General features: G+C 47.2%; 1 protein-coding gene across 2 annotated transcripts in view; it reads right to left on the minus strand.

Moving 5' to 3' along the window:
- nt5c2a (5'-nucleotidase, cytosolic IIa) overlaps positions 1-15,207 on the minus strand; it is a 149,981-nt gene that overhangs the window by 31,396 nt on the left and 103,378 nt on the right. For both annotated transcript variants that reach the window (XM_072479763.1, XM_072479762.1), the window contains 7 exons: positions 14,587-14,682; positions 10,877-10,968; positions 10,138-10,195; positions 7,137-7,230; positions 6,447-6,500; positions 6,001-6,084; positions 1,197-1,238 (listed from right to left, as the gene is read on the minus strand). In XM_072479763.1, the coding sequence (XP_072335864.1) occupies positions 1,197-1,238; positions 6,001-6,084; positions 6,447-6,500; positions 7,137-7,230; positions 10,138-10,195; positions 10,877-10,968; positions 14,587-14,682 (520 nt within the window). The remainder of the gene's footprint in view (positions 1-1,196; positions 1,239-6,000; positions 6,085-6,446; positions 6,501-7,136; positions 7,231-10,137; positions 10,196-10,876; positions 10,969-14,586; positions 14,683-15,207) is intronic.

Below are 15,207 nucleotides of genomic sequence, written 5' to 3' on the forward strand. Positions count from 1 at the left end.
GCAGGCGTCCAAAGGACAAGTTGAGTGAGTGGGCAAATAAATGGTTAATGCAGTACAACTTGGGAGAAATGTGAGGTTATCCACTTTGGTAGCAAAAACAAAAAAGCAGATTATTGTCTGAATGGCCATAAATTAGGAGAGGGGAATGTGCAACGAGACCTGGGTGCCCTCGGACACCAGTCACTGAAGGTAAGCATGCAGGTGCAGCAGGCGGTAAAGAAGGCAAATGGTATGTTGGCCTTCATTGCGAGAGGATTCGAGTACAGGAGCAGGGATGTCTCGCTGCAATTATATAGGGCCTTGGTGAGGCCATGCCTGGAATATTGTGGGCCGTTTTGATCTCCTTATCTGAGGAAGGATTTTCTTGCTGTAAAGGGAGAGCAGCGAAGGTTTACCAGACTGATTCCTGGGATGGCGGGACTGTCATATGAGGAGATATTGAGTCGGTTAGGATTGTTTTTGCTGAAGTTCAGAAGAATGAGGGGGGAACTCATAGAAACCTATAAAATTCGAACAGGACTGGACAGGGTAGATGCAGGAAGGATGTTCCCCATGGTGGGGGTGTCCAGAACCGGGGTCACAGTCTGAGGATACGGGCTAGACCATTCAGGACAGAGATGAGAAATTTCTTCACCCAGAGAGTGGTCAGCCTGTGGAATTGTATGTTTTCAAGAAGCCATTAGATATAGCACTTAGGGTAAAGGGGATCAAAGGACATGGTGGGGGGGCGGGGAGGAAGCGGGATTAGGCTATTGAGTTGGATGATCAGCCATGATCATAATGAATGGTGGAGGGGGCTCGAAGGGCTGAATGAACTCCTCCTGCTCCTGTGTTCTATGTTTCTGGTACCACCTCTCTAATTTAATCATACCTCCGGATCCCATATACCCTCTTCTCCAATTTAAGTTTATTTTTGATCTCATTTATCTGCAAGGTTCTGTAACTTGGAGCAGTTTTTCTTTTTTTAAACACCGTGTTCATCTATTCTGTACTGATACTCATAGAAACATATTGATCTCAGGAGAAGGCTGCCACATTTTACAAACAGCAGAGCCCTTGACCCATTTACTCTCTCAGTCAATGAATGAGTGATCAGAAACTCCGAGAACAATACTTGCTATTTCTTCTCATCTACCTGTTCTGTTGACAGATTACCATTCCCAGTTCGCTGCTAAAATTTGACAAATATCACCTACCTTGGGGCCATGCTCAAAGTCAAACATATACGTCATGATTTTCTGTGAAAGAAAAAGAATAATTTCAATCATCAGCAACAACGCCTGTGATTGGGAGAATATCAACATGTTAGAAGGGGGAACATTTACACACTCGGCTGCCACTGAGCTCACACAGCTAGTGTGTGTGTGGTCACATTTACACACTCACTGCTGTCACTAAACATATGCTGTTAGTGAGGAGAGAAGAGAGAAACTGGCTCCATTCTCTTTTCAAAGGGTAGGAGATGATTGTCTCAGGTAGCTGCATCTGCCGAGGCTGGTAATCATATACCTTTGCTCATTTGCACTATAAAAGAATAAGGATCATTCTGTTAAAGATTAAAAACAAGAGGCCGGCAGCGGCCAAGGTGCTTAAGGGCTTTATGGAGCAGATGGGAGGAGTGGATCCCTGGAGATTTACTAGGCCAAGGAGTAAAGAGTTTTCCTTATTCTCCCATGTCCACAGAGTGTACTCCCGGATAGACTTCTTTGTCCTAGGAAGGGCGCTGATCCCGAAGGTGGCAGGAACGGAGTATTCGGCTATAGCCATTTCAGATCATGCCCCACATTGGGTAGGTCTGGAAGTAGGAGAGGAAAAGGAACAGCGCCCACTCTGGAGATTAGATATGGGACTGTTGGCGGACGAGGGGGTATGTGTAAGGGTGAGGGGATGTATTGAAAGGTACCTAGAGATTAATGATGACGGAGAGGTCCAGGTGGGAGTGGTCTGGGAGGCGCTGAAGGCGGTGGTTAGAGGGGAACTGATCTCCATAAGGGGAAACAAGAGGGTAAAGAAAGGGAGAGATTGTTGAGGGAGATTTTGAGGGTGGATAGGCAATATGCGGAGGCTCCAGATGAAGGGCTATACAGGGAAAGACGGAGATTACACATGGACTTTGACTTGTTGGCCACGGGTAAGGCGGAGGCACAATGGAGGAAGGCACAGGGAGTACAGTATGAATATGGAGAGAAGGCGAGCCGGCTGCTGGCCCAACAACTTAGGAAGGGGGGGGGCGGCGAGAGGGGTCGGAGGGGTTAGGGACGAGGAGGGAAAGATGGAACGGGGAGCGGAGAGGGTGAACGGGGTGTTTAAGGTATTTTACGAGAGGCTATATAAGGCTCAACCCCCGGAAGGAAAAGAGGGAATGATGCGTTTCCTAGACCAGCTGGAGTTCCCGAAGGTGGAGGAACAGGAGATGACAGGACTGGGAGCGCAGATTGAGGTGGAGGAGGCGGTAAAAGGAATTGGGAACATGCAGGCAGAGAAGGCCCCGGGACCGGATGGGTTCCCGGTGGAGTTCTATAGGAAATACGTGGACCTGCTGGCCCCACTTCTGACGAGAACTTTTAATGAGGCTAGGGAAAGGGGGACACTACCTCCGACGATGTCGGAGGCGATGATATCGCTGATCCTGAAAAGAGACAAAGACCCGCTGCAGTGCGGGTCATACAGGCCTATTTCCCTCTTGAACGTAGATGCCAAGCTTTTGGCCAAGGTGATGGCGACGAGGATAGAGGACTGTGTCCCGGGGGTGGTGCATGATGATCAAACGGGGTTTGTTAAAGGGAGGCAATTGAATGCTAATATACAGAGGCTGCTGGGGGTGATGCCCCCACCGGAGGGGGAGGCGGAGATAGTGGTGGCGATGGATGCAGAGAAAGCATTTGATAGAGTGGAGTGGGACTACCTGTGGGAAGTACTGAGGAGGTTTGGATTTGGAGAGGGGTTCATTAGATGGGTTCAGCTCCTATACAGGGCCCCGGTGGCAAGTGTGATTACAAATAGGCAACAATCTGACCACTTCCGACTATATAGGGGTACAAGACAGGGATGTCCCCTGTCCCCGTTACTGTTTGCGTTGGCAATTGAGCCACTGGCCATAGCGCTGAGGGGCTCTAGGAAGTGGAGGGGGGTACTTAGAGGAGAAGAGCATCGGCTGTCATTATACGCGGATGATTTGTTGTGTGTCGCGGACCCAGTGGAGGGGATGCCTGAGATAATGCAGACACTCAGGGAGTTTGGAGAATTTTCAGGATATAAATTGAATATGGGGAAGAGTGAACTGTTTGTGATGCACCCCGGGGAACAGGGCAGGGGAATAGATGATTTACCGTTGAGGAGGGTAATAAAGGATTTCCGGTATTTAGGGATCCAGGTGGCCAGGAACTGGGGAACCTTGCATAAGCTTAACTTGACACGACTGGTAGAGCAGATGGAAGAGGACTTTAGGAGGTGGGACATGGTGCCCCTGTCATTGGCGGGCAGGGTGCAGGCGGTTAAAATGGTGGTTCTTCCAAGGTTTCTTTTTGTGTTCCAGTGCCTCCCTGTACTGATTACAAAGGCCTTTTTGAAGAAGGTGGACAAGAGTATTATGAGCTTTGTGTGGGCTGGAAAGACCCCAAGAGTAAAGAGGGGGTTCCTGCAGCGCAGTAGGGACAGAGGGGGACTGGCACTGCCGAGTCTAAGTGATTATTATTGGGCCGCCAACGTGTCAATGATATGTAAGTGGATGAGGGAAGGGGAAGGAGCGGCGTGGAAAAGACTGGAGATGGCGTCCTGTAGGGGAACTAGCCTAAAAGCACTGGCGACGGCGCCGCTGCCGTTCTCCCCGAAAAAATACACCACAAATCCAGTGGTGGTGGCAACTCTGAAAATTTGGGGGCAGTGGGTGCCTCAGTGTGGTCCCCGATAAGGAACAACCATAGGTTCGTCCCGGGAAAAATAGATGGGGGATTTAAATCTTGGCAGCGAGCAGGAATTGCAAAATTGAAGGACTTGTTCTTAGACGGGACGTTCGCGAGTCTGGGAGCACTGACAGAAAAATATGGTTTGCCACCTGGGAATGCATTTCGCTATATGCAAGTGAGGGCATTTGTGAGGCAACAGGTGAGGGAATTTCCGCAGCTCCCGGCGCAAGAGATCCAGGACAGAGTGATTTCGGGGGCATGGGTGGGTGATGGTAGGGTGTCAGATATATATAGGGAAATGAGAGACGAAGGAGAGACGATGGTCGAGGAGCTGAAGGGAAAATGGGAGGAGGAGCTGGGGGAAGAGATTGAGGAGGGGAAGAGATTGAGGAGGGGCTGTGGGCAGATGCCCTAAGTAGGGTAAACTCTTCGTCCTCGTGTGCCAGGCTCAGCCTGATACAATTCAAGGTTCTACATAGGGCGCATATGACTGGAGCAAGGATGAGTAGATTTTTTGGAGTGGAGGATAGGTGCGGGAGATGCGCGGGAAGCCCGGCGAACCACACCCACATGTTTTGGTCATGACCGGTATTGCATGGGTTCTGGGTGGGTGTGGCAAAGTGATTTCAAAGGTGGTGGGGGTCTGGGTCGAACCAGGCTGGGGGTTGGCTATATTTGGGGTTGCAGATGAGCCGGGAGTGCAGGAGGCGAGAGAGGCCGATGTTTTGGCCTTTGCGTCCCTAGTAGCCCGGCGAAGGATTCTACTTATGTGGAAAGAAGCTAAACCCCCGGGCGTGGAGGCCTGGATGAACGACATGGCAGGGTTCATAAAACTGGAGCGGATAAAGTACGCACTAAGAGGTCCGGCTCAGGGGTTCACCAGGCGGTGGCAACCGTTCCTCAACTATCTCGCAGAGCGATAAGGGAAAATAGGAAAGGTAGCAGCAGCAACCCGGGGGGGGGGGGGGGGGGGGGGGGGGGGGGGAGGACTCATTTGGGTCCTCAGGGATTTCATGTGTGTGTTTATATATTAGTTATTTATATTAGATTTTATGAAGTTACTATTTTAGTTACTATTTCTGTTATTTCTTATTTTGTTGTTGGCAGTTGCCGTTAGTTAGCATATTATTTATTTAAAAAACGATCAATGTATATATTATTACAAAGTTGTAAAATGGGAACATTTTGTTTTTGTTTGATCGAAAAACTTTAATAAAATATATTTTTTTTAAAGAAAAAAAAGATTAAAAACAAATTATATCAGCTGCCTATTGTAAAGTGAAGAATGTCAAGCATCTCTCTATTTGACCAGTGCACATACTTGGATTTTACGGAATGGATGAACCCTGGTGTTTACATCAGTCTCCTTCCACATCTGATCGATATTGTGTATCAGAGAGCTCTGCACAGCCACAATGATTCTAGAATCCATTCAGTGGGTTTCTTAACACTGACAGCAAAACTAAATGTGGTTCAAACGTGCAAGATTGACTAGTTCAGGAGCCAGAAAATAAAGTTTTTCATGTTGAACCATGTTTCACCAGATGTGCAGGAAACTAAATAAATCTTTAACACTGATTGGACATTTTGAAGGATTCCCATGGATTGTCCATGTTTACATATTGCTTCATTCTGATGCTTGGCTGTGATACTGATTTGTAATCAAGCAGTTTTCAAACTTCCTTTCCCAGGATTCCTCGGAATAGTGGGAAGGATTTCAGTCAGGCACAGAATGCATAGAATAATAACAATCTTTATTAGTGTCACAAGTAGGCTTACATTAACACTGCAATGAAGTTACTGTGAAAAGCTCCTAGTCGCCACATTCCGGCGCCTGTTCGGGTACACAGAAGGCGAATTCAGAATGTCCAATTCACCTTTCGGGACTTGTGGGAGGAAACCGGAGCACCCGGAGGAAACCCACGCAGTCACAGGTAGAACGTGCAGACTCCGCACAGACAGTGACCCAAGCCAGGAATCGAACCCGGGTTCCTGGTGCTGGGAAGCAACAGTGCTAACCACTGTGCATTGCACATACTGTTCATTGATGGACAATTGCCAGCACGCTATGTCCACTCCTCGATGAGATACTCACATTGGTGTAGGTGTAATCACTGTTTGTGACCAGAAACACTCTGCCAACTTCATTCATTCTGCTCAGCAGCAACGCGAGCTTCGGCTAAAAGAGAACAAAAGTGGAGGGTCAAACAATCGGCTTGCCTGGCCCCTGTACCACATTTGGCAACATGCCCCACACCCCCAAGTCCAAAGGAGCATCAGGTTCCCCGGTGGAGGCTCAGGAACTCTCAGCACCATCTCCTGCCCTGATTCCCCATAATACCACTTAGCTTCACCTCTGGAACATCACTCAGGTTCCCACAGCACAACCCCTCCCAGCTCGACGCCCCCTCCACGGCTCTCACCCCCCCCAAACGCCCCGGCTCTCCCTCGCAGCACCCCCCACACCGCCCACAAATGATGCACGTCGAGAGACGTTTAGGACACCCACAGAGAATTACCAGGCAGTACATATTAACTCACCTCTTTCACAACATAAGACGCCAAGTTTTCCAAAGTCTTTTCTTTTAAAGATCCCTAAATAAAATGAGAGTCAGAATGTGTATATGCCAGAGCAAACATTTTAACCCGTAATCTGCAGGTGAGATACTCATTTGTGTGCAGAAAGCAGCACTGAAACATCCAGATTGATTTACTGCGGCGGATGTGATTTTTTAAAAAACGTTCACTCTTAGATTGTGCAGCTGAGTACAGCACAAGTCATTTAGTTAAAGATGACTCGAGGCAAGACCTACCACAACTGCCAAAAATTAAATGCTGCAATTCTCTTTTGGATCACTTGGTGGCAGCATTTGATTGTATATCCACACGCACGAGCCCAATACAAGCAACGGCACGAGAAAGACTCATACAAACCTACATGCGTGTGCATGTGTATACACCAGGAAGACTGATACAAGCCTACGTGTGCGCACTTGTGTACACCAGGAAGACTGATACAAGTCTACATGTATATACATGAGGAAGACCGATACAAGACTACATCTGTGTACACACGAGTGTATACAAATCTCTTTCAAGGTCTCGGTATTTAAAACAATGTCAATTATATTCATCCCATTGGTTGGAGTTGATAATTTCTGGTTCATAGATCAACTTCAGACCCACTAGGAACAGGATAAATTCTGCTCTATTTTGAACCAGATTAATTACCTTGTAGTGGACCCAGTCGACAGCTTCCCGCACATCCTGGAACATACTCTTGTAGGACATGAAGAGATCACCATCTTTAAATCCTGTTTCACAGCTATGTGCAAAGAACATCAGGTCAGGCAAGTTCCCCTCCGACGCCAGAACAAGAACAATCAATGGCAACCAAGGAGAGAACACAAGACATCATCTGGACCAACAAGCTTCATTGCTAAGCCTTGCACAACCTGTTTTATCATGGACTCGCGAGAGAGAGAGAGAGAGAGATGGGGGGGGGGGGGGGAAAGAGAGGAGGAGAAGGGGGTTTGGGGGGGAGAGAAAGGGAAGCAATTACAGGTTATGGAGATGAAACTCAAAAATATTTCTGAGCTCAATCGAACAAAGCTGAATATCAGTCCAACCTACAATTAACCCTTGCATGTCCTAGCAATTGCTCTTCACAGACAAATTCCCTTGTGCTCCCAGCAGGCCATCCACCATGTCCGAATTCTTGGTCTACACTGGCTCATTTGGGGCCAGGTTTGGTACAGTGGGCAAGTTTCAACTCTCTACTTTTAAAAGACACCAACAGAGTTCAGAGAAAAGCGACATGGGTGAGTCTGGGATTTAAGGCTCAAATTACAAGGGGAATTTCCTGGGAATTGTTTTTTCCATTGGAAGCAAGATTGAGGGACACACAAGAGAGGCACAGACATTGTACATGTAAACATAGGGGTCACTGTGCAAGAAAACAGAAATAGGTAATAAGACTCAAAAGTCTGTCCATCGTCAGATGAGTTAACTTTTCTTTAAATTTCTAATTACTGGACTGTGGTCACCAGGGCAGCGACATGACCTAAACTGTAGTTTTCAGATAACGATTTCTAAATTTGCAGTTGGATATCAAGATTGCCAACCGTGTTGAGCAAAGTCTTGAACATCAAAAGGACATGGACATGTTGGTGGATTGGGCAGACACAGTTCACTGCAGAGATGTGCAAGATGATTAATATTGGCCGGAAGAATCTGGAGAGACAGAATAAAATAAAGTGAGAAACTGTAAAGGTGGTGCAGGAACAGCGGTGCCTCAGTCTATCTGGGTCATTGAAGGTGGCAGAGAAAGTTGAGAGAGCAGTTAATGAAGCAAATAGTATCCAAGATTGTATTAATAAGGGCAATAAGTACAAGAGTAAGGAGGTCATGTTGAACTTGCATGAAACAAGTTAGGTGCCATCTGGAGACTGTGTCCAGTTCTGGACATCATACTCGAGGAAGGATGTGAAGGCATGGAGAGAGTACAGAGGAGATTCACAAGAATGATTCCAGGGATAAAGAACTGAAGGATAGATTGGAGGGGTTGGGACTGTTTTCCTCAGAGAAAAGAAGGCTGAGAGGAGAATTGATCAAGGAATTCAGATTCTGAAAGGTCTGGACAGGGTAAATAGTGAAAGACTGCCCCACTCAAAAGAGCATCAAGAACTAGACACAGATTTTAAAAAATTATTGACTAAAGGAATAGGCGCGATGAGAGAAAATATATTTTCACCCAGAGGGTGGTTGGTGTCTGGAACAAACTTGCTGAGAGGGTGGTGGAGGCAGATTTGATCGAGGAATTCAAAAGGGAATTGGGTTTCTATCTAAAAGAAAGAATGTGCATTGTTACGGAGTTAAGTAAGAAGTCTTACAACACCAGGAAGTCCAACAGGCTTGTTTCAAAACATATATATATATATATATATATATATATAGACAAAATCAAAGATGCAAGGAGATACTTTGAAGGATGTCCCGAAGCGTGGTACATTGGCGAGACCATGCAGACACTGCGACAACGGATGAACGGACATCGCACGACAATCGCCAGGCAGGAATGTTCCCTTCCAGTTGGGGAACACTTCAGCAGTCAAGGGCATTCAGCCTCTGATCTTCGGGTAAGCGTTCTCCAAGGCGGCCTTCAGGACGCGCGACAACGCAGAATCGTCGAGCAGAAACTTATAGCCAAGTTCCACACACATGAGTACGGCCTCAACCGGGATCTTGGATTCATGTTGCATTACATTCATCCCCCACCATCTGGCCTGGGCTTGCGAAATCCTACCAACTGTCCTGGCTTGGTACAATTCACACCTCTTTAACCTGTGATTATCCCTCTCTCCAGTTGCTCCGTCTGGACCTGTAGACTTAATTACCTGCAAAGACTTGCATTCAAAGTATCGTCTTGCATCTTTGACTTTGTCTATAAATATGTTTCTGGAACCTACCTCTTCATTCACCTGAGGAAGGAGCAGTGCTCCGAAAGCTAGTGATTCAAAACAAACCTGTTGGACTTTAACCTGGTGTTGTCAGACTTCTTACTGTGCCCACCCCAGTCCAACGCCGGCATCTCCACATTACGGAGATAACTCAGGGGAGCGGGACTCGGTAGAACAATCTTTCAGAGAGCTGGTGCAGACTCGATGGGCCAAATGGCCTCCTTCTGCATTGTGAAGATTGTGTGAACATTTGGAAAACAGCTTAGGTGAAGGATTAGGCACAATAAGAATCAACTCCTGGCACTCCCTCAGAAAAGAGCTGGATAAATATCAGGCTGAGAATGGGGAAGAAATGGGGTTAGGTTCTGATCAGGAAATACTCCAGAGGATTCCCTGGTTCCTGTACTCAGGATGAGCCAGCAAGCTGGGGACAAACTGAGAGGTTGGACTAATGTTCTGTTGCTTTGGTCACTTACCTTTCGGGATGAGGATGTGTATATCAACTGGGGTTGAAAATTAAATGGGTGAGTAGAGCCCATGATAAGGTGGAATGTTCATGCTTTGTGGCCAATGGAATTACACCAAGGAGTTATTCTACATTTACACGTATCAATTATGTCGCCGGCATGGAAACTTCATGGCTGAGAAAATGGAGACGAGGTCCCAGCAAACCCACTGGGAGTCTAAAGGGAGGCCCCAGTGCTGACAGATGGATGTAGCCCTGCACCCACTAAAGTGGGTGTGAGCTTGTCCCCGAGCTGACCAATGCTTACCTTGTGTATCGGGGGCAATTCGTAAAAAAATCAACCAGACAAGCAAATAGATAGGTCTCTGCAGAGGGAAAGATAACAGGAACCCCAGTGAGACACAAACTCGGACTCAGACTCCCTTAGCACCTAAAACAATCACAACCAGCAAGGAACGCACGTGGTGGGGGGGGGGGGGGTGAAAGAGATGCTGAGTGAGCAGCCACTTGGTGACAACATAAGAGAAAGGTTTTCACAACTGTCATGGAATGGAATGTGAAGAAAGCAGCTCGGATCAGCTGCTTGTCACAGCACCTTGCCAAACAACACAAGACAAAGTAACGTCCACTGATTGCTAAAGAACGCAGTGTCACCCACCCTATATAGCACCCTCAAACTTCACGACAGCTGGCCAGAAGGTCACTAACGGAAGCCTCCCAGTTCCGCTACAGTGTGTTGAAAGGGATAGAATAACAACCGAGTTTGATGAAGCTTTCTACCTAAAAGATGTCTTTACAAGTTCCTAAACGCAACACCAGTTTTTAAATTAAGGTCACTGGTTTACAGCAACCCCAATGAGATAAAATTGTACTCTGTGAGGTTGCAGGATGTTTGTACATTTGAAGATTGCATTCCAAATTTCCAATCACTATTGCACTTTCATATCTCCCCACTCCGAGGGCACATATCTCATTCCACTCCAAGTGGCAACGGTTATATTTCTCCCTCTTCCCACTCTCCTGTAAGTCAGAAACAAGGAGCTTACCCGGCAAATTGAAGAGTGTGTTGAGAATGTAAAAGCGTTCGGTGTCATCTCTCTGAATAAACTTGTTTGGATATTGCTCTCTTGTTTCCGGCCTGCACGAAACACATGGATGTCAGAGTTATCTGTTTGCACCAAGTGACTGTACTCCCAACAGCCCATCAAAAACCTGCTTTATCTATAAACAGCACAGCACCATGATCCTGGCTCCCCGCCCAGCACCACACATAAAACAATGAAATGAAAATCGCTTATTGTCACAAGTAGGCTTCAAATTAAGTTAATGTGAAAAGCCCCTAGTCGCCACATTCCGGCGCCTGTTCGGGGAGGCTGGTACGGGAATTGAACCATGCTGCTGGCCTGCCTTGGTCTGCGTTCAAAGCCAGCAATTTAGCCCCATGCTAAACCAGTCCCATAACAGCACATTAACCCAGCAAGGGCCATGTAAGTAAATAAGTCAGCGGCCATAGCCCACAAAGGCCCATTGGCAACGCTCTCCATTAGAGAGAAAATTGGCTAAAAATAGCTTAAGGGGCACTACTCAGTAAACAGCACAAATACCAGATGGGTAAGTAGGCACAGACTGTGAAACAAGCAGCAACTCCAATTTCTGCCATTGTGAAATTGTGTTGTCCAAGTTTATTTCAGTGTATGGGTCAGGGTGGTGGCAGTCGATTCAATTGTGCCAGGACACCATCAAGGTAAAGCATTATCTTTCTTCAGCACTCAGATAAAAGCAAGTTGCCAGGGACGCTGGAATCAGAAACTAAAACAGAAAATACTGGAAAATCTCAGCAGGTCTGACAACATCTGTGGAGAGAGAAGGAAGCTAAAGTTTCGAGTCTGGACAATTCTTCCTTCTTCATCACTATTCTCACCTGCTTAGTTCAAGTGTGTCTCTGATATGTAAACAACAGCAGCAATAGTCTGCCCCACCGTCTCAGGGCTGACCTGACACGGCCGCTAACATCACTTTTCCTGGCTGTCCCTCATTACTCCCAACTCCCCTGTCAATCAGCACGTGTTTAACTCAGCCATGACCCAGCCTCCACTGCTCTGTGGAAGCGAATTCCAAACGCTGACAACTATCCGGAGAGAAAGGCAGCATGGCGGCGCAGTGGTTAGCCCTGCAGCATCACCGCGCCGAGGTCCCAGGTTCGATCCCAGCTCTGGGTTACTGTCCGTGTGGAGTTTGCACATTCTCCCCGTGTTTGCGTGGGTTTCGCCCCCACAACCCAAAGATGTGCAGGCTAGGTGCATTGGCCATATCGTTTTATTAAAACAGTAAAAAATATATACAAGGCCAAACGGTACAAACACTAATTTGTGTTGGAGAAACAGGGTCCCCTCCCCTCAGTACCAATGTACGGGGAGGGGGGTGGGGGGGGGGGGGGGGTGGATAGTCTGATTATTAAAACAGTTCACAACACATTTCTACAAAAACAAATGGTACAAGCACTAAACTGCGCTGGAGAGACCAGATACCCTCACCTCCGTACCAACAGAAGGGAAAGGAAGGGGGTGGTGAGGAGGGAGGGGAAAGGAGGGGGGGGTGTGGGGAGAGAGGGGAAAGGGGGGGTGTGGGGAGAGAGGGGAAAGGAGGGTGGAGGTGAGGGAAGGAGTTGGGGTGTTGGTGGAGGGGGGGCCACAATAGGGCACTGCCTGAACTACCTACGGAGGTAGAAAAATAAAAGAACCTTCAATTATGATGTGCCAGGTTCCAGGAGTCCCCTAGAGGGGGTGAGGGGCGACACAGTGTCAGGCACGAGTGAGCTCCGCACCCCGCTACGGAGCGTCGCATATGCACCCTGCGCTCCCGACACTGGGCGGCTGACAGCCTTCGGACAGGCCACGCTAAATTGCCCCTTAATTGGAAAAAATGAATTGGGTACACTAAATTTATTTTAAAAAACTAGCCAGAGAGAGGAAATTACTTCTCATCGCCAAGCCAATCAAATTCAGAGATCCCTTTTTTAAAAAATTGTCGCCTGGTTCTAGATTCCCCCATTAGGAGAAACATTCGCCGATAAAGTAGAAGCGATGTGCTTAGTTGACACATTGAGATTACTGCAATAGGCTAGAATCGCTGACGCAAGGGTCAATACAGCCGGACCAAGGGTCAAACCCCAGACATGTAGTGAGACTTGTGGTTAGTCAGTCAGGTTAGGGAACTAGACAATATGATTGCTTAATTCAATTAACAGCTGCAATATTATTGAGAGCAGGGGAGAACTGTTTGTAATGAGTTCAAACTGAGTTTAAAGGGGGTCAGCTCCGAAGGTCCATAGCGAGCACCTCGGACCAAGACTGAAGCAAGAAGACGACCCCGAGTCCAGGACCAGCCGAAAACGGAAGATTGGTCACCTCTAAGTAAATGGTTTAGTCACCTCTATGTAAATGGTGGTAATGCTCTGTGCAAGAGGTAATCTTGTGCTTAAAGATTTTTTACATACATAGAATTTACAGTGCAGAAGGAGTCTGCACCGGCTCTTGGAAAGAGCACCCTACCCAAGGTCCACACCTCCACCCTATCCCCATAACCAAGTAACCCCACCCAACACTAAGGGCAATTTTGGACACTAAGGGCAATTTATCACAGCCAATCGACCAAACTGCACATCTTTGGACTGTGGGAGGAAACCGGAGCACCCGGAGGAAACCCACGCAGACACGGGGAGGACGTGCAGACTCCGCACAGACAGTGAGCCAAGCCGGAATCGAACCTGGGACCCTGGAGCTGTGAAGCAATTGTGCTATCCACAATGCTACCGTGCTGCATTCTGTTGAATAAAATAGCGTTTTTTAAACATTATAAGTGGCATTTTCTCCAGTACTATAGTGTGATCATGAAGGTCTTTCCTCCTGGAATAACAGTGAAATGGGCACATTTACTCCCCTCAGAAACTTGTTTATTTCAATAAGATCACCTCTGATTCTTCCAAAGTACAATAGGTGGAGGCCCATGGCCATCCAGGACAAAGCAGCCTGTTTAATGGGCACCCCATTCAGTCCCTCCAACACAGTAGCAGCGCGTGTATCATCTACAAGATGCACTGCAACAATCATCAAGGTTCCTTCATCAGCACCTTCCAACTCGCCACTTCCAGCATTTAGACGGGCAACTCATGGGTCACCACCTGGAGGTTCCCCTCCAAGTCACTCACCACCCTGACTTGGAAATGTATCGCCGTTCCTTCACTGTCGCTGGGGCAACATCCTGAAACGCCCTCCCTAACAGCACAGTGGGTGTACCTACACTTCAGGGACTGCAGCTGTTCAAGAAGGCAGCTCACCACCACCTTCTGAAGGGCAATTAGGAATGGGCAATAAATGCTGCCCTAACCAGCGACTCCCACATCCCATGAAAGAATGAAAAAGAACAGGGGGCACCGTCATCAGCGGTCCTGTCCATTCAGATTGGCCTCAATTCTAGTCTTTAAAATTGAATTATCAGTCAAGAGCCTCAACACACACAGGGAAATGTTGAAGAAATCACATCCTATAAATGATGTGGGCAGGTCCGGTGTTCATAGCGGTGCACGATACAGATAGGATTATTACAAATAAAATCAGTTCTTACTTTTGAGGTGATTCAAAATCTCATTTCAATATTAATAAACATAAAAAACAAATACATAATTTCTAAGTGTGTTGGATTATAGTCAAACCAACTCAAGTGTCACAGGGGAAATCAGCAGAGATTCAGTACCCACCCCTTCATGAAGTTGAATCCATGGGCACAGACCAGGGTGTTCCCATAGGCATCAACCTTCAGCAAGTTCCCGTATAACGTGTCGAAGATCAGACCCCTGCACAATTAACAGGATAAAAATGTACTTTCAATATGAATGGAAACCAGTCAATACACCATCTTTACACAGCAAACACTCACCCTTATCTTGTCTCCTTACCTCATTTAACAACTCGTTTCGACAGGGCCAATATTTTGGCCTTTGCCTCCCTGATAACCTGGACATGGATTTTGTTGGGCTGGTGGGACTTGGAGCCGCCAAAGGCGGGGACTTGGGGGAGCATCCCGGCAGAATGCCTGCACTTGGAAACAGTTAGGTTCGCCTTACGGGGAACGGAGGAAGGATTCACCCCGAGATGGAAGCCGTTTATAAACTTCTTTAAAATGATTCAAGGTGTCAGCGGGGGAGGGTTTCAGATTTTTGCTTTGTTTCGATTTTGATTTGATTTATTGTCACATGCATTAGTATACAGTGAAAAGCATTGTTTCTTGCATGCTGGACAAACAATGCACACCGTACATAGGGAAGGAGAGACTGCAGAATATAATGTTACAGTCACAGCAAGGTGTAGAGAAAAGATCA

This window comes from Scyliorhinus torazame, chromosome 16 (assembly GCF_047496885.1).
Source record: "Scyliorhinus torazame isolate Kashiwa2021f chromosome 16, sScyTor2.1, whole genome shotgun sequence".
NCBI classification, from domain to species: domain Eukaryota; kingdom Metazoa; phylum Chordata; class Chondrichthyes; order Carcharhiniformes; family Scyliorhinidae; genus Scyliorhinus; species Scyliorhinus torazame.